Source organism: Eptesicus fuscus, chromosome 12 (assembly GCF_027574615.1).
Source record: "Eptesicus fuscus isolate TK198812 chromosome 12, DD_ASM_mEF_20220401, whole genome shotgun sequence".
NCBI lineage: Eukaryota > Metazoa > Chordata > Mammalia > Chiroptera > Vespertilionidae > Eptesicus > Eptesicus fuscus.
Window position 1 is genome coordinate 25,828,151 of NC_072484.1, and position 25,737 is coordinate 25,853,887.

General features: G+C 39.4%; 1 protein-coding gene across 1 annotated transcript in view; it reads left to right on the forward strand.

Moving 5' to 3' along the window:
- Window positions 1-25,737, forward strand: part of HAO1 (hydroxyacid oxidase 1) — a 57,734-nt gene that overhangs the window by 27,721 nt on the left and 4,276 nt on the right. Inside the window, exons 3-5 of the mRNA XM_008141077.3 lie at window positions 837-1,092; window positions 8,005-8,180; window positions 18,704-18,795. Of these exons, the coding sequence (XP_008139299.1) occupies window positions 837-1,092; window positions 8,005-8,180; window positions 18,704-18,795 (524 nt within the window). The remainder of the gene's footprint in view (window positions 1-836; window positions 1,093-8,004; window positions 8,181-18,703; window positions 18,796-25,737) is intronic.

Here is a 25,737-nt window from a genome sequence, read left to right on the forward strand (position 1 = left end):
TCCTGAGACAAGTTGATGTTGCAATTTGAGTCTGAAGAAAGACTGCTGACAGAATTCCCTCTTCCTCAGGGAGGGTCAGTCTTTTCCTTAAGACCTTCAGCTGATTAGATGAGGCCCATCCACACATGGAGAGGAATTTGCCTTACTCAAAGTATGCTGATTTAAATGTGAATCTCATCTAAAAAAATAACTTCACAGCAACATCCAGACATGCTTGAGCCAATATCTGGCTACCAGGGCCTAGCCAAGTTGACACCAAATTAATGATCACAAAAATATTACCTTTAATGGAGTGTACATTTCATTTTAAATATGAACTATATTATATCCAACCCCCTAAGGTTAGATGTCAGATTTTCCCCAACTTTTTTATCTTACATTTGGCACACCTTTGGCTACATGACTCATTTTTGTCTTCAAGATAAATTCACAGTGTGTAGGGGAAAATGCATATTTCTAACTTTTGAAAGATTTGACTTCTTTTTGCCAAATTGCTCTTGTAGATTCTTTACCCCTTAAGCGACAACTGAAGTATTTGGAGTGGGAAAATACCAGGCTTGCCTTGATCTTGTTTCTTTCTTTCTTTCTTTCTTTCTTTTCTTTCTTTCTTTCTTTCTTTCTTTCTTTCTTTCTTTCTTTCTTTCTTTCTCTCTTTCTTTCTTTCTTTCTTTCTTTCTTTCTTTCTTTCTTTCTTTCTTTCTTTCTTTCTTTCTTTCCCCCTTCCTTCCTTCCTTCCTTCCTTCCTTCCTTCCTTCCTTCCTTCCTTCCTTCCTTCCTTCCTTCCTTCCTTCCTTTCTTTCTTTCTTTCTTTCTTTCTTTCTTTCTTTCTCCCTCAGCCTGCAGGTCACTGGGAACTGGCATGATGCTGAGTTCCTGGGCCACCTCCTCCATTGAAGAAGTGGCAGAGGCCGGTCGTGAGGCGCTTCGCTGGTTGCAGCTGTACATCTACAAGGACCGTGAAGTCACCAAGCAGCTCGTGCGGCGGGCCGAACGGATGGGCTACAAGGCCATATTTGTGACAGTGGACACCCCTTATCTGGGCAACCGCTTTGACGACGTGCGAAACAGGTTCAAGCTGCCACCACAACTCAGGTAACCATCGGTCTCTGGTCTCCTGAGCCCCTGAGATATTTTTCTAATTCTCTTTGCTCTTGCCATGAGCCAGTTCCAAAAGTTTTCTCCAGTTTCCAAGTGAGTGGCTTGGGGAATTAGTTCTTCATAGAAGGTTGCACGCTAAGTATGGTTGAAAGGGATCTTGTCTAGGGCTGATAGGGCCTGGATTCTAGGGATAGTGTCCTTGCTAAATATCCCCATAATTTCCAGCAAATCACACCTATTTAGTGGGTGTCACATACTTGAGCTATAAAAGAAGGATAGAAATTGCCCATATACTTATAAAAGTCAAATGTATCAGAGTGCATTAAGGGCTTGGAGAAGTATGAAGTGCCATATCGATAGAAGATACTTAATATAGCCCAGATACAATTTTATTGTGATTCCAATACCCTATGTCTTGTTGAAATCACAGAGCCACCTAGTAACTTTTATTTTTCATTGTATCTGGGCTAGGAAGATTGAAGAAAACTTAAAGAGTGGAGACAAAAGAAGCCACATGCTTGATCCCTCATCAACGACTTCTTTGAGCAATAGCCCTCTTTTAAATTGATTTATTGATTTGAATGAGAGAGAGCGATTGATTGTTGTTCCACCCATTTATGCATTCATTGGTTGACTCTTGTATGTGCCTTGACTGGGATCGAACCTGCAACCTTGGTGTATCAGGACGATGCTCTAACCATCTGAGTTTACCTGGCCAGGGCTGCAATATCCCTATATAATTGTAGATGAACTTTAATTCACTTATTCATGGGTTCATTCATTCATGCACTCACTCATATTAGCATGAACAATGTGTCTGGTAATCTATGGCTGAACAATGATGTTTTCATTAGGTCAGTTAGCTTGTGCAGTAGCAGGGAATTGTCCTTTTTTCCTGTAATAATTTAGAATTAGGATAATCTTTAGTAAAGCTGGAACTTCAGTAGAGTTTACTAAGAAAGACCCCAACCTCCCTAAACTATAGACCTCTTTTCCCTTTTGTTTTTTCCTTCCCGAGTTCCCACCAAAATCTGCTCTAAGGATTTTTCATAGCAATGTGTGACTAATAACCTTCAGGGCTAAACTCATTTGAACAGGAATCAACATATTAGTTGTAATAGAAGACATTTTGATGAAGGGATTTCAAAGCCTCCATGGGAGGATAGGAAACAACGAAGGATGCCTTCTTTGGATCCTAGACCTCATTTTACATGGGCTGTTGCTTACTCTGGCTACATTTAGCGTTAACCCTTCTAAAAGCTCCCAAATCTGGAAGATTCAAAATCAAATCAGCATTCCATACAAGGACAGGAATACTGTTGGAAGCCAGGAATTCCACATACGTTATAGAATAGGATGTATCGCAACCAGCACATAAGTCCATCTACAGTGCTGGGTGTCACACAACTGTCCTATAGCTCTGCTGAGTACGTACCTATCTGGGTATAAACTATTGTGCATCAAATCTTGCTGCTGAGCCCTATGTAAATTAGCTGTGCAATGTTCTCAATCTCCAGCTGGTTTAGGATATTATGTCTGCATGTGGTACCTTCAGTGGCCAATGACAGAAGGAGAAAGTGCTCTCCCATCAGACCTGCCTCCTGTTTCCCAGACCCAGGGTTACCCAGACACACTGTCTTTCCAAGAAAATAAAAGTAAAAGGCCCCTGACATATTCCTACGTTTGGCCAAATTCATCAGCAAGTAGGTGGCTTCAAATTTCTCTACTATGAGATCTGTATTCACATTATTTCTCTGTTTTGATTACCTTATTTTTTTTAGACTTTCTAAAATTAGTATGCCACTCAAGGCTTCTAACAGGAAACATTCCTCAATATTTTCCTTTTGCCATTTCAAAAGGAGTTTGCTATTTTTCCCTCCTCCTGTTAATATGACTAACAACAAAAACAATAATAAAAACAGTAGGGTTATTTCTGCAGCTCAGGAAGCACTTTCTCGCTCTGCATAACAAAAGGTGTTCACAGTGGAAGGTATTTAGAGTGGGAGATGACACAGTTGCTGCTTCTGGCTGCTATGTCTTGCTCCTTCGGTGGGTGCCACGACACTCAGTCAGGAGCGGGATTTGCTTTCCCCCCTTTTCCTTTGCTCCCAGGCTCCCGCCCAGATGACCCACAAGACCATGAGACAAAGGCTCTTTTTAGCTGTCCCTGTGCTTGTCACATCTCCCATCTGAAGATGATCAAATAGTGAGCAATACGCCCAGATCACTGAGCACGCAGGAAACACCCCAGGGCTGGGTGCCGCACCCCCAGGTCGCCCTCTGGCCTTGCTGGTCCTGGTGGACTGCAGGCGGGCCAGCTCCTCTGGTTGGCTTCCCAGCGGCCCACACTCAGCAGTCGAAGGCAGAGCCCACTAATGGGAGGCCCAGGTTTCCGCCTGAGGCCACATACAACCGAAAAGCTCCTCTGTTCCAGCCTGATATGAAATCAGGTTTCTTTCCGCAGCTGACCTGACTCATAGAAGGTGAAGCCGGGCTTTGCAGAAGTGAGGTTTGGCAGGCGAGGGAGGCAGGAAATCCAGAGGAGAATGAGTCTGTAAAGCAGTGGCTCCTTCCAGCCCTTGCTACTTCCTCTGCCGCGGTGGGGGAGGGTTCTGACTCTTGGCATCTGGGACCAGCCAGAGTTCAGGAGTTTGGTAATCTCTGCTTGGTCTATATGCAAAACACATGCATGTGTGTACATTCTGCATGGCACGGAGGTTCCTGAAAGTGAGGGGGGAGGGTAAGGAGAATACTCATCTGCTCTTGGAAGAACCCAGGAGTGAAGCCAGTTCCCTAGGCTGGTGCCAGAGGCTCTGACGCAGGGCCTTTTCTGTCTCCACACCCCAGGGGACAGTTCATTTTCTCTGGGTAAAGATCTGGCTCTTCGGTGTAATGCCAAGGCAGATGAAAGAGAAAAGGAATTTCCAATCATTGACTACGTTCAAGGTAAATCATGACACCTACCCTTTCGGTGATTTGCCTGGGGACGTGCTTCCTTAAGCCCCGGAATGGTTTATTAATTATAGCAACCAGAGCAGATCACACACACAAAAGGATCAGAATGCCACAGGTCTTCTCACGATAAAAGTAGCCTATGAGGCCAACATGAGCAGGCCCCCCATTACTTCCCTGACCTCATCTCCTAGCATCCTCATCCTTACTCACTGAGCCACGCTGGCAACCCTACTCTTCCTTCAACTCACCAGGCGCGCTAGCGCCTTAGGGCCTCAGAACTGATTCTTCCCTCTGCCTGTAATATCCTTCCCCCAAATCAACGCACCGCTCACTTCTTCACTTTTCCTATGTTCCTATATCAGGGATAGGTCTACATGTCTTTATATTGGGAAAGCAAAATAAATATAAACAGTAGAGATCAGAATAGAGGCACAGTATGTGTAGGGATCTTGGAGAGGTTTTGGGGAGAGAAATATTTGTGAAGGTGGACTAGGTATATGGCCCAATAGCCTCTGAATTCTTTGGTTACAAAAACATTCACAATATAACGGTATTAAACAGCATGAGGACTTCCCAAAGATGTCCATGTCCTAATCCTTGGAACCTGTGAAGCTGTTACTTTATATGGCAAAATTGACTCTGAGATGGGAAGGTTACCCTGGATTACCTCACAGACTGAATGCAGCTGAGGGGTCTTCATGAGAGGGAGGCAGGAGTGTCCGAGTCAGAGAAGGCGAGGTGATGATGGAAGCAGAGGTTGGAGTGATGTCGTCTGGGGTCAGGGAACACAGGTGGTCTCTAGAAGCGGGAAAGGCAAGGAAAGGGATTCTGCCCTAGAGCCGCTGAAAGGAAAACGGCCCTATCCACACCCTGAGTGTAGTCTAGTGGGAATCATTCTGGACTTCTGACCTCCACAACTGTAATATAATAAGTTTGTGTCATTTTAAAGCCTCTAGGTTTGTGATCTTTTACGATAGCAGCAACAAGTAGCATATCCAATGACACCGATCTGCTAATTTCCTCTACAAGGTAGCTTCTCAATGAGGCTACTAAATTTGATTACCATATTTTATTTTCAAGTCAACCCTCTACCAGCTCACTTACCTCTTATTCTGCAGTACTTTTAAAAATGTATTTATTAATTTATTTAAATCTTCAGCTGAGATTATTTTACATTGAGTTTTAGGAGGGGGAGGAATTGAGAGAGAGAGAAAAGAGAGAGAGAGAGAGAGAGAGAGAGAGAGAAAGAGAGAGAGAAAGGAGAGAGAGAGAGAGAGAGAGAGAGAGAGAGAGAGAGAGAGAGAGAGAGAGAGAGAGATGAGAGATGAGAGAGAAACATTGACCGGTTGCACAGGGGATCCCGACAGGGGATCGAACCTGTACAAACCTGTAACCTTTTGGTGTATGAGACAGTGCTCGAACTCTCCAACTGAGCCACCCTGCCAGGGCCTTTTCATTTATTTTTTTATAGCACTTATAATCTAACTTGCTCCATAAATTACTTATTGATTATATTTATAGTTTATTTTCTGTCTCTTCTTGCTAGAATATCAACTCAGTGTGGCCAGGGATTTTTGACTGTTGTATTTACTGGTCTACCCTAAACATCTAAAACACTGGCACACAGTAGGTGCTCAATAAGTAATGCTGAATCAATAAATAGAACTATATTCGATCATGTGAGATTTACCCAATAAAACATGACTAGTAAGAAGTTGAGCAAAGGTTTGTGCTCAAACTTAAAGCCCATTCCTTCAACCTTTCTTTTAACTTCCCAGCCACACTGAGGAAGAGATTAGCAGGGCTATGTTCTCAATATAAGTGTTTCCCTAACCACAGAATTAAAGGCTAGGGGTCCATGTACCAGTTCCTGTATGTATTATGAATCTCTGTCTCTCTCATATTGAGTTGATATCATAGGCTCTACTGATAGTTATTTTTTATTTTGTTTCCCATTATGGAGACATGTAGCTTTATCTTTAATGGCATATTATCAATAACTATAATAAAATAATATCACATATTTCTCCACAATATTTATTACTGCTGTTACCATTGGTGATTTAATAATGTTTAACTTTCTTTTAGTAGTTGTTACTGTTTTTATGATGCTAACTTACTAAAAGCTAAAATAATTTCTATATTAGATTAAAAAGTATATTTGAGGAACAGTCAAGGCACAACGAGTTCCTTACAAAGAAGAAATTCTATCCCTTGCCTTTGGGTCATTAAATAGATTGGGATTCGAGAATTAAGTCATAAGTAATCATGTTATTATTTTGATGTTGCCCCCTTCCTTCCTTACGAAATGGAATACTTTGGTTATCAGAAGCCGCTTTAAGTGTTTCTTGTGTATATGTCATAATTCAAATAAAAATAGCATTCATGGAGGTTTTCTTCAGAGCCATTGGTAAAACACTCCATCGCGGGTCTCTGTCAAGATATCTGAAAACTTTTTCTTGGCTTCTGGCTTTGAACAACGTTTTAGAGTAACAACAAGGCTTCATTGTGCACTGAAATTTCTGTAAGGCAACATTCATTCAAGTGTTGATCTGCATTGCACCGTCCAAGAATAACAACAGTTATTTATATAATTTTATCCATGTTTCTGTTTTTTCCTATCCATTTCACCCTTTCACCCCGCCCCTGCTGAAACACTGTAGCTTGTTTGGGAGGGGTGTGGAGTGCTGTGCAGAGTATATACACATACAGATGTTTTTCTTTTTTTTCCCCCTCTGGTCTTGCTACAGACCAGACCTTTTACTTATTACCAATGTTACTTAAAAGTTTGGAATTTAATATCACTTAATATCATTTCTAACTGATGGAATAGCTCTCCATAATACAGAGATATTTATTGACCAGAAGGTTAGCTTAATTCAAGTTAGAATGACAATGGAAGACCAAAGTCTGTTATAAAATGTACAAACTTTAGTCGTTTGATTACAAAAGAGATGTTTGAGTATTACCCTTAAAATCCAGACCAAAGATCAACAAATAGATGGGTATGCCTCTCATGGAGCTAGAATTTTCAATGATCTATAAGGGCCTCCTAAGTCCATGAAACTATAGAGCTTACTGTTTAATACTTATCGTGAAAACTTTGCCAATGGCTTGAGTAGAGTTATGTGGGATGTGAATGTTCATATTCTTTGATAATATATGCCACCCAAGCTACCCAACCAGTTATTTTAGCTGAAAGTACACTAAAATGTAAAAAGCACTAAGCTTAGTTTTATATTAAAGGAAATCTTATGATCCTCTTAAAAATAATTTTAAAATAGTGTGCCTATGTAATTCTAGGTTTACATAAAATTGTTATAGTTATGGCTCCAAGATCCTTTCTATATTCAATGGCAGAACTAGTGCAAGGGAAGAAAGAGTTATGACTAAGTCAGAGGTCAATGTGCAGCTATATTTTTACCCAAAGAAAAGTTTGGCTAGCAGGGTTGTATGCTCGATCTCCAGTCGGGGGCATGCAGGAGGCAGCCATCAGTGATTCTCTCTCTCTCTCCCTTTCCCTTCCTCTCTGAAATCAATAAAACTATATTTAAAAAAGGGAAAATATAATTGCAACCATCCTATAGATTAGCGATTTTCAACCAGTGGGCGATTTTTATAACATGCCCAGAGGCACTGACCTTTTTTCCCTTAGATTGTCAAATTAAAAAAATGACAACAGCCAACACAATAGTTGTCCAGGGTGATGAATAAAAATTACACCAATTTTTTGGTCATATCAACAACAATATATTTTTTGGTGTGCCACAGAATTTCAGTAATTAGCTTTTGTGTGCCATGAAATGAAAAAGGTTGAGAATCACTGCTTTTGATGGTTGAGGAGTGAACAAGCCGTGCATTTGAGAAGGGTAACTTTTCTTTTTCTTTTGAGTGAGTCATTGTAAAGATATCTTTGAGGAGTTTCTCATTTTATACATCTCTTTATTTCAGGATGAAAAATTTTGAAACCAACGATTTAGCATTTTCTCCAAAGGAAAATTTTGGCGACAACAGTGGACTTGCTGCATATGTGGCCAAAGCTATAGACCCCTCCATCAGCTGGGAGGATATTAAATGGCTGAGGGGGCTGACATCCCTGCCAATTGTTGCCAAAGGCATTCTGAGAGGTTTGTTTATTTCTCTACTTGACTTCATACTGACTTTATGATCCTTTGTGGATATGATCATGACATTTTTAAGGGAAAATAATCAGGAAAAATTAACATGGGCTTCCAAAGAGACATTCTATCTCTCAATTCTCCCTTTTGATGTTAGTGAGTAAATAATGTCCAAATTCTTAGGTAATACACTGAAAGAGAACAGGACTCCAATGAAGCAAGAAGTTACCCGTTTTAAAGCATAAGGATACGGTTGCCTTTTTTTTTTTTTTTTGAAGCTGTCACCAAGTCATGGAGCTTGACAAGCTCTAGATAGAAGGTCTTGTTTTGGCTGTAAGCTGCAACAGTTGCTCTTAGGCCAATGAGAAGCTCCAAGGATGACATTTAAAAAATAAAATAATAATATATATATATATATATTATTATTGATTTCAGAGAGGAAGCGAGAGGGAGAGAGAGATAAAAACATGAATGATGAGAGAGAATCACTGATCAGCTGCTTCCTGCACACCCCGAACTGGACATGTGCCCTGACCAGGAATTGAACCATGACCTCCTGATTCATAGGTCTATGCTCAACCACAGAGTCACACTGACCGGACCCCAAGGATGATATTCCAATAACCAAACCTGTTTTAAGAGCCTCTTAATATTTTTTTCTTGTTCCTTCCACGTAACAATGATGAGAACTGATTTCAGAGTGTGGTGAATCCCATGTCACTCCCTAAAGAATAATTGACTAAGCCTGGCTGGTGTGGCTCAGTGGTTGAGTGTTGATCCAGGAACCAAGAGGTCACCAGTTCGATGCCCTGGTTGTGGGCTCCATCCCCAGTGTGGGGCATGCAGGCGGCAGCCAGTCAATGACTCTCTCTCATCATTGATGTTTCTGTATCTCTCTCCCTCTCCTTTCCTCTCTGAAATAAAAATAATACATATATTAAAAAAAACAACAAGAATGATTAGCTAAGATATTAAAATCCTTAATTATCAAGCCTTGAGTATTAAGGAAGTTGACTACTTCCCCTGTATCCACATGTATTCAATCCCACAGGGAGATACAGTGACTGTAATAATTTGGAGTGTTAATGTGTTCACCCGCAAAAATGTGTTCTTGCCTTTGAAAACATTTCTTTCAGTATGGCTAAACAGATAACTGACAAAAGCATATTATTTTAAATGGAAAAGTTTAAGGAAGTGGCTCTGGGATGAGAGAATCTATTAACTTACCTCAGGCTTAACAATGACTTAGAATCAAAACCTTTTTATAGGTTTTATTTGAATATGTGTGAGTCACATGGCCCCTATTTATAAAGCTCTAGGCACACCACTGACTTTATCTTTTTAATCTTAGGTATGCAGAAATGAAGCTAATAAAAGTAAAAGAATGGGCCTAGTGAAACTTTCAAGTAGAGGAAATATGTTTAAATCCAGATCTGTCTTAATCTGTGCTTTAAAAAATATTGTTATACTCTTTCCTGTTGATCATTGTTCTAGTTCAGTTTCTGAGAATTAAACTTCAGTGAGTTTATCCTGGTGTTACAGACACTTTTAAACAAGTTTTCACTTACTTACTCCCATTCATATTGTCATCCACGATTACTAGTGCTACTTCCTGTAACTACATTCAACTCTAGGTCCTAAAAACATTAACCCGAAGGTTCTGCCTCATTCATTCATTCATCCATCCATTCACTTATTCATTCACTTAGTCATTCATTACATAAATATTTATTATGCTAAAATTAAAAGAATAATCATCATCATCTGAGGTCCTTGACCCTATTCTTGTAGGAGAGACAGAATTTGGGTGCAATAAGAGGTGCAGAGGTAGAAATCTATGCAGTAAATGGTTGAGTTTAAAATACAGTGTAATCAATTATAAGAGTGGGCTAAGGAAGGTTTCATCTCAGAATGAAAGATGATGCTTGAGTTTTGCTATGATACCAGGTCAAATGACTCTTAGACTAAAATAATGGCAAAAGGAAGCAGTTATGAGTACTAATTTCTAAAACATGTAAGCCGTATTGGAGAATGTAGACTTGACGATGTTTGAGAACTGCTAAGAGTGTTGATCAGGGAAGCAACCTCATCAGATTAGCATTTTAGAAAAATCACATTTTTTATAATGGATCTAGTGGATGGATGTGGCAAAATTGGGGTCACAGAGCACATTTAAGAAACTGTTGTTGCTCCTGCAGGAGATAACTGTGGCTGACCTGAAATAAGTAAGAGGGTATAATTGAATTGGAAAATCAGTGTAGTTTCCAGCATTTAATTCACTCTCATCACAGAGGTGGCCTAGGGCAACTGGCTTGAAAACACCAAGAAAGAATAACATTTTAGTATACAGTAGTCCCACATTTGTCCATGTAAAATAGGGAACACATATAAGAATGAGATGAATGAGGCTATTTAATTTTTTAACTAACCTTTCAACTTAAGGTTCCAAATATATATCATTTTCTGCAACTTTACCCTCTAGGAGATGATGGCAATCTATTGACTTAGACTCTACTATCATGTGCTATGTTAAAAAATATTTTGACTTCTGGAACTTCATTCTGTTACCTAGAACTACCACCACCATAGTCTCTCTTTGATTCTCATCCTTATGGATCGTGTAATTTGCTTCCACATATTTTTGTAATGTTTTGCACATAGTAGATAGCTCAAATGTTGATTTAATAAAATCCTCAGTGAAAACTATATGAGTCATCTATGAAAAATCTATGAGTTTCTTGCTTTAGAGAGAGCTCAAAAGCAAGAAAGAGTTGAGACCTTTGGCATTTGAAAGGAAATAACCTATTCATACATGTACGGTTTACATTGTCTCATTTCTCTATAACTACTTATTTCATTTAATTAACAAACAAGAATCATTTCTATGACAACAACTGCATATGCTCAGTGTGGTGTGGGGGAGGGGTCCCAGGGGCGGCAGTGCAGGTTCTGGGAAATCTAGTGTTCATTCTTCCACAGATTTTCATCCAGGCGTCCCAGGGATTGACCTTTTACCAGAAAGACACAGGTTATGTTTGCAGGCACATGAAATCATGGGCAACTGGAAAGATATCAATAAAACATTCTCCTTACCACCATCTTAAGAATTGCATTTTTAAGGAAAGCAAATTGGAGAATAAGATGTAATCTCTTGCTGTGGTTAAACTCTGCCCTTGGAAAAGTTCAACACAAACTCCAAACATGTACTTGAGACAGGACTTGGTCTTCGCCAGAACTCATGCTAATGAGCAAATGCCTTTATGAGCAAAAACATAATGTGTTTTAGAGGGTTTTTTTTTTATTATTAAAAATCTTTTAAAAACTAGGTTGTCTCACTTCCAAAAGGGCTTTTTGTTTTGCAGAAACTGTGCTCTAAATAGCTTTTTTTTCTATGTACAGTTTTTAAAGACACTCTCAAAGAACCTTCACTCACATGTTCCTGACTGTGTTTCAGACGCTGCCTTGTGTCTAGAATTTACTTACTAAGCTCCTGTAAGGAAGCACAGAGAGGCCTGTGCCAAAAGCTCCAAGGGCTTGAGGGTAAATCTTGAGCATTTACATTTCACTTTGGTATTTTAGATTACATATAGAAATAATGCACCAATAAGATAGCAAACACTGCTGTTCCCTACTGACCACTGTATTCGCAATCAATTAAGGTAGTGACTGACAAATGAACAAATATGGAATGCCATAGTAGTAAGCTCTAAGGATTAATGGAAATATCAAAGACTCAGGAACATTTTCCTGAATCAGAACATTTTGACCCTCTCACTAAGGCAACATTGTTTCCTCTCTAGGTTAATATAAAATGTAAAACTGTGGACAGTGTTTAACCAGTTTTTTATTCTACTGCCATGCTTTGTAAAATCTGGGGTATTTAAAAAATTAAATCCCAAGTAGAATAAAGGAATCGAGAAAAAAGCAAGCAAGTGCAAAGGGTTAAGTTGCTAACAAAAGAGGCTCATGTCCACTGAAATCTTCCTCCCTCCCTCCCTCCTTTCTCTCTCTCTCTCTCTTTATTTCTGTCTTCCTTTCTTTCCTAGACATTCATGATCCTATCTTCCCAGAAGCCATTTCCTACATTCCCAACACTGCCTAGAAAAACATGGGGAATTACTTAAAATGATAGAAGATAACAAACTGTTACTTAAATAGCACTTTCTTCAAATTAAAGGCTATTTGTAATCTTAATCCTTACTAAAATAAAAATTTTGTTGCTATAAGTAAAACTCAGGCTTGCCAAAGCATCCAGCAAATAAATATTCCTCTACCTATTTGTCTTTTTAATTTATGCTTCCCATACCAGAGGATGATGATAATAATAGTTAATATTTATCTGATATTACTCTAAATACTCATTCAATTAATTTAATCCACAAACCAATCTTATGTAGATTATTATCCCCATTTTATGGGTCAGAACACGGATGTGCAAAGAAGTGAAGTAACTTGCCACTTACATAACAAGCAGATATGGGATTCAAATCCATATGGTCTGACAAGTAAGCCTAAGCAATTAAGTCACTTTTTTATACTGTAGAGGATCTGTTTATTGATAATATTCAATTTCTCAAAACATAGGCTGCAACTACATGGTGGCAGACATCTGAGTATAAAATTGGAGGACTGCATACATCCTCAATGATGGAGTTCATAAAATATTATAGTTCATATATTTTGACTTTTTGCTTTTACTTTTGATTTGATGCTTGAGACTCATACACAAAACCAGATCACCAGAGCAAACCACAACAATTCTAAATATCTATATTTATAAAAGCCTAAGTGACTGGACGACCAGCTGGTAGCTATGACACACACTGACCACCAGGGGGCAGACACTCAATGCAGGAGCTGCCCCCTGGTGGTCAGTGCGCTTCCACAGCCAATCTCCCCCAGGCTAGATGGCCCAATCACCGGCCAGCCAAGGGACCCCACCCATGCACAAATTTGTGCACTGGGCCTCTAGTATTTTATATTGTTTCTTAAGGTGATTTATGTATACACCTAGACTTTTAAAATCCACTTTATTAGACTAAGCAAAATCAGGCACACATTAAAGCTGATCTGTCCAATATGGCAGCCACTTGCCAAATATGGTTAAGTTAATTAAAGTTAAATAAAAGTAAAGTTCCAGGTCCTCAGTCACACTGCACCATTCCAATTACTTAAGAGCTATATGTGGCTAGTAGCTACTGTGTGGAACTGGGCAGAGCTGGAAAATTGACATCAGAGAAAGTTCTACTGGATTGCACTATATTAAGGCTATAATGGCCCTCTAAATTATGTCTTTAGAGGACCATTTTTCAAATGTTCATGTATTGGGGTTCTGGGATAACCTATGGGTGGATAACATTTATAATATGACAGGATGTTATCCTCATTCTGACACTTAAGGAATTCACAGTCTAATGGTCCCTTAGTAAATATTCCTTTCCTTGTCCCACATGATGCTTCAAGAAAGAATTTCTACTCTAGGCAAAGACTTGGCAGAAATTAAAGTGATTTTCAAAATAGTTCAGGAGGCTATAGTAACTTCCAAACCTTTCTCCTTTAAATAAAAATGGAGAATTTAGCATTATCAGGCATATCAGAAAAGTCAAAACATAAAAGACCAAGATAAGTTTACAAAAAAGTTGACTCTAGAGGAAAGAGAAAAAAATCCAAGAAAAATAAATTTAAAAATTCCAAATGATAGACCAAGAGAAGCTGAAAATATACCTAAATAAGAAAAGCCTGCCATGAAAAGAAAATCAGAATATAAAAAGAACCTACCATATATTTAAAAATATATAATTTCTTGAATTAAAAATGAAATTATGAATTGAATAATAGGGTTAATGACATTTCCCAAAATGTCAAACAGCAACAAGACAAATAGAAACAAAATATGATTAAATGAAGGAGAGGCTTGAAAACCCTTTAAATGTCCAATGTTCAATTGACAAGGTCTTCAGATAAAAAAGTAAAAGAAGAAGACAGGGAGGAAATTAGTAAAGACAAACATGCCTGACTGCTAGAGACATAGGCCACTACAATGAAAGAACAAACACTGCTTATTACATCTTGTGAAATTTCAAGGGGGAAATGTGTGTAAAGAAAGAGAAGAAACAAAACAGGTTACTTACAGAGGAATGGGAATCAAACTGACTTCAATCTGCTTGTCAACAATGGGCACTAGAAGACAGAGGAGTAATGTCTTTAAGAGTCTAAGAAAAAGGATTTTTCAGTGTAGAATATTGGATCTAATCCAATTATTTAGACACAAGAGAAGTTATTTAAGTGACCTGTACATTTAGCTTCTTCTGTTTAGAAAGTTACAAAGGAATGTACTGTAATAAGGGAGACCATAAACCAAATGAATGCATAAACTTGACTACAAGAGATGCAACTCAGAGAGAGTAGGAGCAATCTATAGGATGAGGGTGGCAGTAGGCAGAGTAATCAGAGCAGGATAGAGCAGGAAGGCCAGAGGGGAGGGGGGATGTCTGCAGAGGGAAAATAAGGAGCTTTAAGTAGGTTAGAGTAAGTTAAAGGTTTGAAGGCCTTGAGGATACTCTAAAATCTGATGAATCTTAGAGGGAAGATGGGTCAGGGGCAAGGAGAGATTAACCAAAGAAATTATATACATATATGCATAACCCATGGACACAGACAATAGTTTGGTGAAGGTCTTGGGGGGTGTGCAGGGTGAAGGGGGTCAATGGGTGGAAAAGGGGGACATCTGTAATACTTTCAACAATAAAGATTTTTTTTTAAGTCTCATGATAAATGGAGAAAAAAGGAAAGGAAGGCAATTAGAAATCTAGGAAAAGAAAGAGCTGTAATAAAACACATATGGTCCAAATATAAAGCAACATTAAAGTGTAAAAATGAATTAGTCATTAGGGTTGGGAAAACCATCGTCTTGAAGCTAGGGCCTTTTCCTTATGAGTTACTCAAAAATTGCCAGTAAGATCTCACAAGATGTAATGCATGCTTGGATTAAAATAGCCAAAAGAGTCTCCTAGAAACATTAGGTTTCATATTTAATATGAAAAAATGTAGAATATCAATCATTTGTTAGTATATAAGTACATAATAACTCGGGCTTACAGGCAAATAGATAACATAGGAAGTAGTTACTAAACACTGATATTTATATATCAGAACACCTTTCATACTATTTCATTGCCTTTTAGGGTTTGGCATAGCATTAAAGGTGGATCTGACAAGAGCAACAAGGACATGATGACATGATGTCTTAGCTTGGCTGCCATAACAAAATACTATAGACGGGGTGGCTTGAACAACAGAAATTTATTTTCTTACAATTTAGGAGGCTGGACTTCTGAGATTAGGGTTCCACCATGCTTATTCTCTGGTGCAGGCTCTCTCCTTAGGTTGTAGAGGCCCCCTTTTCACTGTGTGCTCACATGACTTCTTCTTTGTGGGGACATAGAAGGGTTGGGGAGCAAGTTCTCTGGTATCTTCTTATAAGCGTACTAATACCATCAAGAGAGCCCCACCTTTATGACTTCATCTAACCTTAAATATTCCCTGAAGACTATCACTTTGGAAGTTAGGGCTGCAACCCAAGGCTTTTGGGGGGATGCAAACATTCAGTCGATAAAACATGGGTTTAACATTTTCATATACCTATAACTTTAGAAGAAAAATAATACCAGCATCACTTTAAAATATGGAAATATTTAAAATCTAGTATTCTGTAAAACAGTTTGGAAATGGTGTTTAAACATAACATTTGAAAACCATCAGAATTCCACGTTCTCCTGTGACTCTTTCTTATTATTCTTACTCGGGTCTCCCCTGGATCTCCATTGGTGAATTAATAAATATGTACAATTTCCTGTATCCATCTGCTTAAGTTCCCAAATTATGATTTTCCTTACAACCTTGAACCAACTATTTTTGTAAACTTGAGAACTAGCATTACTTTCATTACTCTGTTAGCAAATGGTTTGTTATTGGGAACATGCTGAGAATAATAGTTTAAAATATAAAATGTAGTTGGTCAGATTATGAAACTGAAGAGGTATATGGTGTGCCCTCAAACTATAAGTAAATGTTACACTAGATGCAAAATACAGAGAAGTGAGACAAACAGCAAAACTTGGATCATGATAGCTTATTGGTTAGAAGTGATCCACAGTGTTTTTCTTAATGAAGGCCCATAAGACCTGACTGCCTCCCATTTACCTGCTTTTCACTTTTGAGAAAAATTTGGCCTTGACTTCCATCCAAGGTTATGGTCTTGCCTGATTTCCAGTGGTCCATTGTTTGGCAAGACAAATGCTGACTTCCTAGAAATGAGCCTTCCTAGCACAGTGGAGCACACTATCCAAATCAATGGTTGGTCATCAATGCATCTTTTGGATTAATTTATTACCAAAAGGGTAATGTGTGGAGTAAAAGGAGCCACAAGCTAAACTTGACAAGCTCAGAGGAGGCCTCCATGATGGGCCTTACAAATTCAGAGACCTAAAGTAACCACATAGGATGGGCTGAAATTAAATTTCCTAACTAAAAGCAAGTCATGGCGGATAGTCATGTTCTAGGCCAGTATCTTCCTTTACAAAGGTCCATCTTTACCTTAATTGAGCCTGTCTATTGTCTTTTTTTTTTTTTTTTTAATCCTCACCGAGGATATTTTTCCATTGATTTTTAGAGAGTGGGAGAGAGAAAACAGAGAGAAATATCAGTGTGAGAGAAACACATCAATTGGTTGCCTCCTGCATGTGCCCCGACCAGAGTCTGGGCCAGGGAGGAGCCTGCAACCTAGGTATGTGCATGTGCCCTTGACCAGAATCGAACCTGGGACTCTTCAGTCTGCAGGTCAAGGCTCTATCCACTGAGCCAAACTGGCTAGAGCCTGTCTATTGACTTTTTGCATCTATGATAACATATCTTTGTAATGTCAGGGTAATTGGCTTTTTCCAGACCTACCAGAGCAGGAGACCACAGAACCCCTTATTGTTATTGTTATCACTAAAGGCCCAATGCACGAAATTCATGAAAGAGTAGGCCTTCCTTTCCCCAGCTGCCAGCACCGGCTTCCCTCGCAGCCCCGGCTTCATCCGGAAGGTTGTCCAGAAGGACATCCAGAAGGATGTCTGGTCTAATTAGCATATTACGCTTTTATTATTATAGATGTTAATTGTTAACTATTAACTATTCTGTGCCCACCAATATAAAATTGTGTTTGTTTTACTTTTTATTCAATCCCAGAGATTTGCTCGCTTTGCTTTCTCCTTCCTCCCTAATCTACCACCAATGAATTTCATGTAACCTTATCTTCTCCTTTAATTCTAATGTATAAAATAACGTGCAAAACTGCAAAAAAATAAAAATATGAAATATAAAATATATTTTGGAAGTTGATTTAAGAAAATGTTAATTTCTTTTAAAACTATATATTTAGAAATCAATATATTTTGAAGCATAATTAGAGAAGAAACATAATTTTAATATTAGATTTTTATATAATTCAATGGGTAAAATACATTTAATTATAGAATTAAAATAATTATTGAAGTTACAAATTAAAATAAGTATTGAAGTTATAACTTTGTATTAAATAATGTTTTTGAATTAGAGTTGTTCATTACCTGTTAAAGTGCTTGCCAATTATATATTCTTTTTTAAAATTTTTAAACTTTTAATGATTTCAGAGAGGAAGGGAAAGGGAGAAAGATATAGAAACATCAATGATAAGAGAGAATCATTGATTGGCTACCTCCTGCTTGCCCCCTACTGGGGATCAAGCCTGCAACCAGGGCATGTGCCCTTTACTGGAATTGAACCCAGAACCCTTCAGTCTGTAGGCTGACGCTCTATTCACTGAGCCAAACAGGCTAGGGCTATATATTCTTTTATGCTATCCAAATTGTAGGGGGGAAAAGGGGATATATGTAATACTTTCAACAATAAAGATTAAAAAAACACCACAAATTGTAGAGGAGTAATTCTGTTAACTGCTAAATGGTATGATCTTATTAATAATAAAATATACTTAGCAGGAGTACTTCCTTATGATGATAAATACATTTAGGTGCATGTCAATTTACAGTCTATTGATAATTTAATTTTATTTTTTTATATTTTTATTGATTTCAAAGAGTAAGGGAGAGGGAGAGAGAGATAGAAACATCAATGATGAGAGAGGATCATTGATTGGCTGCCTCCTGCACGTCCCACACTGGGGATCAAGCCCGCAACCTAGGCATGTGCCTTTGACTGGGAATCAAACCTGGGACCTTTCAGTCCAAAGGCTGACTCTCTATCCACTGAGCCAAGCCAGCTAGGGCTGATAATTTTATTTTATAATTAAATTGTTATGACTGCTAACTTTTTTTGACCAAGATAGATCTGCTATTCTAGATCTAACCCTTGATATGTCTGTGCTGTGGGTTCCTAGCAAGGTATATATGTGTGAGGTCAGGTTCCCTTTGATTTTGATGCTTTGACCTCTAAACCCAAGCCTTCTGTCAAGTAGTCTTTTCTTATGATGATTGTCTTGCTTTTTCTAGGAGATGATGCCAGGGAGGCAGTTAAACATGGTTTGGATGGAATCTTGGTGTCCAATCATGGGGCTCGACAACTCGATGGGGTGCCAGCCACAGTGAGTTGTAGCAAATGCTGAGATTTATTTTTGCGTTTCTCATTTCCATCAAAATTTTGATCATCTCTGTGTCTGCCTCCTCACTGCATATGTTTTTGAACAGTCAAGGTAAAATATATGTGAATATATGAGATCTCAGATTTTAAGTTAATGGCACATAATTACCTAAATCAGATAATTAGTCCAATATGCTTATTTGCAAACTAAAAAAAGTTAAATTATAAATCATTTGTGGGCAGGGATTACTCTTGTATTCATAGGTATACTGATAGGTATAATATAAATGGAAGTGTGATAGAAATTATTATAACATAAAAGTCCAAAGAAGAGGAGCTAACAGTATTTGCAAAAGGCTTTGGTGGAGTTTGAGATCATTGATACAACTATGACAGAAGTCAGAAGTAGGGAAAGACTTCAATTTCCTGTGGATATAGGGGTTGAAAGCTGTAGAGAGTTGGTAGGTGGTTGGGAAGGGAGATGAAATCCTATGGCCCCAGTGAGGGGAGGTAGGCTGCAACCCAGATCAATCATCAGAATCTCTAGGGATGGGGAGCAGAGGCACCAGTAATATTTAAAGCTACCCAGGAGATTCCAATGTGCATCTATGGTTTTTATACACTGTATACTCTGTGCTAGGCAAGTTAGAGTCTAAAGTCTATACTAATAAAAGGGTAATATGCTAATTAGACCAGATCGACTGGACATCTTCCAGACGTCCGAACTCCTTCCGGACAAAGCCATGGTGGTGGGGGCCACAGTAGAGGTGGTTAGGGGCGATCAGGCTGGCAGAGGAGCAAGCAGTTAGGGGTGATCAGGCCGGCAGGGGAGCAAGCAATTAGGGGCGAGATCAGGCCGGTGCAGGGGAACAAGCAGTTAGGGGCAAGATCAGGCCGGCATGGGGGAGCAAGCAGTTAGGGGGCCATCAGGCTGGCAGGGAAGGGCAGTTGGGGGTGATCAGGCCAGCAGGGGAGGGAAGTTAGGCAGTGATCAGGCAGGCAGGCAGAGGCGGTTAGGGGTGATCAGGCAGTCAGGCAGGCGAGCGGTTAGGAGCCAGAGGTCCTGGATTGTGAGGGGGATGTCTGAGGGGTCTCAGATTGAAGAAGGTGCAGGCTGGGCTGAGGGACAGTCCCCCTCCGTGCATGAATTTTGTGCACTGGGCCTCTAGTCTAGATATAAAAGTGAACCAAACTGGCTGGAAAAATGTGATACTGAGTTAAAACTATAAAGGAGAGCAGTTAACCCCAAGACCAATAGAGGCACTGGGACAGATTTTGAGATCAAGAATTAGGGGCTCAGAAATAGATAGAAAGTCATGAAGATAGACACATATCCTGGAGTGAATTTCATGGATCCATATCCAGAATGGGGTCAGGAGCTAGAGTGGGTGTGGTATTTAAAAGTAGTTCTCTTCCATGTTGTCCACTTGTGGGAACTTGGCCACAATTCTTTTAGATGAGGCAATGGTTTTGCTGTTGCCTTGCACCTCTGCTCTGTCTCCATATGGACCCCTGTTTTTAGAGGTGTGAGCCTAAATGTGGAATGGGCTATGTTTGGGGAATTTCAAGTAATCCATTTTGTTTGCAGTGCCTGGTTGGTGTGGACAGGTAAGGGAGGAGGAGTTTCTTCCATATGATGAGTCATTTGATATACAATAGAATCGCCTTGGTTTAGCAGCAATGAATCTTAGAAATTGGATTTTGGCATGACAGGAGGCAGGAAGATCAGTTAGGTGGCGAAGGGAAGAGAGAAGGGCCCGAAATGCGATAGGGCAGAGGGCATCAATTTCTATTCTAAATCTTAGTTTTTCTCATCTGTTAAAGTTTAAACATCATTACATTATTTCTTTTGTGACTTTATACTTCTTTGGCTAATCTCTTCACCTTTTATCCTAAAATCTGATTTATTATAGGCAAAGTAAGCTAGTATTATGTAACAAAACTAAAAAAAAAATATGTTTACCAGACCATGTGGATGGACATTCCAGACCACCATCTCTGAACTGGACCATCATATGGATTTTCCCCTTTTTGTCAGAATCATTCAGTCATAGTTGTTATAATGAATGCCTTTCGTTGGGATGACTAGTTGAATTGATTCAAACAAATGATAGTAGAATAGAACAAGTAATTTAGTCAAGTGATAGTGGGTTATTGTTTTATTGAACTAGCAGGTTTGAGTTCATTAAATCCATAGATAGTTGTATAGGTCTTAGAGCAGACTAAATGACTAGAAGGGGATATTGGGTACACATATCTGTACTCACAGTTTTCCCTCAAACACTAGTGATAGAAACGAACCAAGTCTTTGCACACTGTAGGATTACACTGTCAAGACTTGCTTTTCTTTTAACTTTATAACTTTATTTTTATTGTTGACATTGTTACAGATGTTCCCATTCTCCCCCTGCCCCTTAGCCAACTCCACCAGCCCCCACCCCCCCCCCGCTTCCCTCTGGCCATCACCTCACCAGTGTCTGTTTCTATGGATTATGCATATTTGTTCTTTGGCTAATCTCTTCACCTTTTATCTAGTTTCCTCCACCCCCTTCTCCTCTGACAGCTGTCAGTCTGTTCCATGTATCCATGCCTCTGGTTCTATTTTGTTCATCACTTTGTGTTATTATTTATTTATTTAAATTTATTTTTAGCATTGAAAGTATTACAGATGTCCCCTTTTTGTTCCCCATTGACCCCCCTCCATTCCACTCCCACCTCTCCGCCCCCAGGCCTTCACCTCACTATTGTCTGTGTCCATAGGTTATGCATATATGCATATAAATTCTTTGGTTAATCTCTCCTCACCCCCACCCCACCCCACCCCACCCTCCACCTTGTTTTCAGCTCTTTCTGATTCAGCCTTACTTATAGGGACCCATATTTTTAGGTGATTTTAAATGTTGCCTGCAGGTAAATAGGGGTGGAGAGTCCCCTCTGGGCAGGGAGGAAAAGTTGGTCACAGCTCCTGGCTTTCTTGCACATTTATGCCGCTCTTATGTATGAAGACACTGACTTAGTGTGCGGGCCAAATTAAGTTTGTTTTCTAAAAATAAAATCTAAATCTACTGAAATCAAATCTAACTAGATTTTAAGGAAAAAAATATCTAAATGGTGTGGTTTATTTCCCTCTGGCTGAGGGGATATGGAAACTTATCTAAAAGGGCTTTTTGAGCTGTGGTCTCGGAGACTTCTAAGAAAAACAATGACCCTCCCCTTTGCATGCTGTGCATAAGAGAGGAGCGCTTGCTTGAGTTTTGCCTCATAGAGAGAATTGAAGGCCCATGATGGTGAGAGAAATCTGAGAAAGGATTCGGTTTACAGGAAGATGTTTTTCCCTCAGTATGTGGGTTTTAAGGTAAGTGGCAAAAGGCTTAGAGGAGGCTGTGGTGTAAAACCTTTCAGTAGATACACAGAAGGACCTGCTGTCCTGCAGATTATGTGACATCATAAGTCAGAGCTACAGAGGCAGAGTGATCTCATGGGGGGAGCACCAAAATAGGAGTCTAGAGTCATAGGCTCAAGTCCTTGTCTTGCCTTTTTTCAGGGGTGTCACCTGGGTGAGCAAGTTGCTTAAACTTTTCACCTTGAGCTTCTTCATCGTTTTGTGTTGGTTGCGAAAATAAAGCAGCTGGACTATATGATTTCTACAAATCACCAAGTTCCTTAGATGGGAAATTCTTATCACTAAGAATCTTACTTCATTCAGCTTAATACCACACCATTGAGAACCCCTGCCAGACCTCTGCTATACACAAAAGGAATTAAAAATTAAGCTCATGTCAAGGTCCTTACCTGCAAGGTAATAATGTGATCACGACTGATCATGAAGTCATTAGAGAACAATATGACAGAATCAAATCCATTTCCAAAATCTATAGTACTGAACATCACAAATTGGGGGTTAAAGATAGATTCTCTCGAGCCATTGAACCGTAGCAGCATTTTTTTTTTTCATTTTTGTTTTGATGTTAACTGGACCCAAATTTAAACTTATGAATATGCCATTCTTTTCTAGTGAAAATTCTTAACTGCAGAAGATTTTCTTAAAATAAGTATTTGGGTTGTTAAGTCAAGTGTTTCTTGATTCCTTGGGCTCTTCTATGAGATCTAAAATATTTTATTTTTCCTTTTAAAAGAGATCCATGCAATTCTACCTTTGAGAAACACTTGATGTATTAGTTAGCTTTTGCTGTGTAACTTACTGTCCAAAATTCAATAGCCATTTACTTATGTCACAATTTTGTGAGTTGGCAATTCAGTCTGAGATTGTCTGGGAGGCTATTCTGGTGTTAGCTGGGCTCACTCATATGTATCTGTGGTCAGCTGCTGGGTCTACTTGGACAGGTTGGTGTAGGCTGGCATCAGCAGGAATAGCTCTTAATTGTCTCACATCTAGCACATTAGCTGAGCCGGTTCTCATGAGGTGGCCGACTTCTGGGAGTAAGTGCAAGCCCACAAGGCCTCTTAGGATCTAGGCTTAGAACAGACATATTGTCGCTTCTCTCATATTCTGTTGGTCACAATGGCTAGTTCAAACTCAAGGGGCGAGGAAATAGACTCTTCTGGCTATATTTTCCCCTGTGATGGGGGGAGCTGAAATGTCACATTTCAAGGAAATGAAGACATTTTTGCAATTGCAAGTAAGCAGGGCTTGCCTATGTGGGCCAATGGTTTTCTAAGTGGGCTTAATAGAAACTCCCCAGGGATTCCTGGCGAAGTGTGATGGGCAAGACAGAGAGTCAGGGAAGGATATATGGGCAGTGGCCTGGACTCTGTCTTCTTCTTTTTTCAACTCTGGTTTTGCTTGCTTTTGTTTATGTTCAATTGCTTTGGTTTGAAACCTTTAAAGGGTTCCAACCCTAAAATGTGAGAAATTAGGGATATAGTAATGGATGCAACAGGAAGGTAGAAAGGTGAGAGCTCCCTGTGAGTGGAAGTTCTGAAGGACCAGGAGCATCCTTGGGAGAAAGTGACTTGAGTGGGAACAGCAAAGAGGTGTCTCTGTCCTTTGGATCCAAGTGGGATTCTTCTTTCATCTCTGAGATTTCCTTTTCGGACTCTTTAAATCACCTGGCATAGTGACTTGAATATACCAGGTCCTCAATAAAGTGTTTGATAAGTCAATGAATGGATGGGTGAATGAGCAATAGTATATTGGGCGGGATTTGCCATATTTTTTTCTGTATATTAAACACACTGGAGTTAAGGCCACAACTAGTTGTCTAAAAAACCACTAAGGAAAGAAAAGCTGAAATGAATGGTCTCTTAGATGTGTAGCAAGCTGAAAAGAAGGAAACATAACAGAGTCATAAAATAGTGGATTTGTCTACGATATTTATTTATTTAATCGCCCCTGATCAGAATTATTCTCTGAAATACTTACTCAGTAAAACTGCAATAAAGGGGGAGAAAGCGGGGAGGAGGAGAAGGATAGAAATCCTCAGCAAACGAATAGTACAGGCTTGTCCACAGACACATGCAACACCAATCTGGGTTCCTTTTTATAACCCAGGATTCACATTTAAATTATCCGTAACAGTTTCCTTTTAGGCCAGGCTGGGCATTGGAAATAACCTAAAGAGACTTGAGTTGCGTGACTTTGAAAATGTGTGTTGAACCCGAGCTAGCTAATATTATTCTTTGGTTCTGGTTTCAAATGGGGAAATATGCTTAATTATAGCTTGCATCATCCCTTGGAAATTGTAGCATTTCTATGTTGATGTAACTTGCCTGACTGTAAAAGGAGGACTATGTATAGGTAAAGGGGCATATGTAAATGGATCCAAAGCATGTTTGGCAAGGCAGAGAAGCCAAAAGGAAAAAGAGGAAAATCACAGTACTTGCCAAACATTTAGGGGCCGCACGCCAAATGTTGCCTTCACTTCCTCCAAATCTGTTGCCGGGTTTGGTCTTCAGCCTTTTACATAAAACTCTTTTTAAGTTTTGCCTCTAAAGTTTTAGGGGCGAAGTGGGAAAAACTTCTAAGTGATTTCAGCACAATTATTTTGAGAAAAACCTGCACTTGAATGCCTGGTAGCTTTTTCAGCATGCATTTTAAATAGGGATTGGATTTAACTTGAGATTTAAATATGTTGGTATGAATGTGAATAATTTCTATAGATTTTGACCTGCAGGTCACCTTGGGAATTATTTCCATTCCCAAGTGCAAAGATTTAGATCAAAGTAGCTGACAGTGTCAGCTATTAGCTATGAACTATATTGGCGATTAGCCAACTATATTCACTATTGGCACGTGATGCTATAAAACAAGATTCCAAATTCAGTGTTTTAAACCAACAGTAATTTATTCCCATGAAACTCTGTATGAACTGGAGGTCTGCTGATATGGACTTGGTACTGGTTAGGTGGCTGTGCTCCTAGTCTCAGGTCCAGTTGGGTTTGGCTGGGCTAGCTCTGCTTCCTGAATATTTATCCTGGGGCCTAAGTGGGGAGGATTGACCAGGGGATTCTCCTCTCACAGCAAATGGCACAGGTGCAAGAGAAAGTTGAGACCCATGAGGTTGTTTAAGGCCTATGCCCAGAAATGACACTCTCCACCTCTGCTTACATGCTATTGGTCAAAGAAGGTTGCAAGACCAAGGCTAATGTCAAGGACTGAGCAAGTGCACTGAATTTGTTTTTTCTTTTTAGTGGGAAACTGCAAAGTTGCCTTGAAAAATAAGTGGGTTCAGAGTGATGTGAAAGATCAGGAACAATGATGCAATTTCTCAAATCAACCTCTATGAGGATCTTGTGTTCTCCAGTGATGATATAAGCTCATTATCAATTGCCAATCAAGATGAGGACCTTCAAGGTGCATGTGGTCATATCCCTTTAAAAGCAAGAGAGATATTTTCACCCAAGTTGGTTAGCTCAGTGATAGAGAGTCTGCCTACAAACTGAAGGATCCCAGATTTGATTTCCGTCAAGGGCATATACCTCGGTT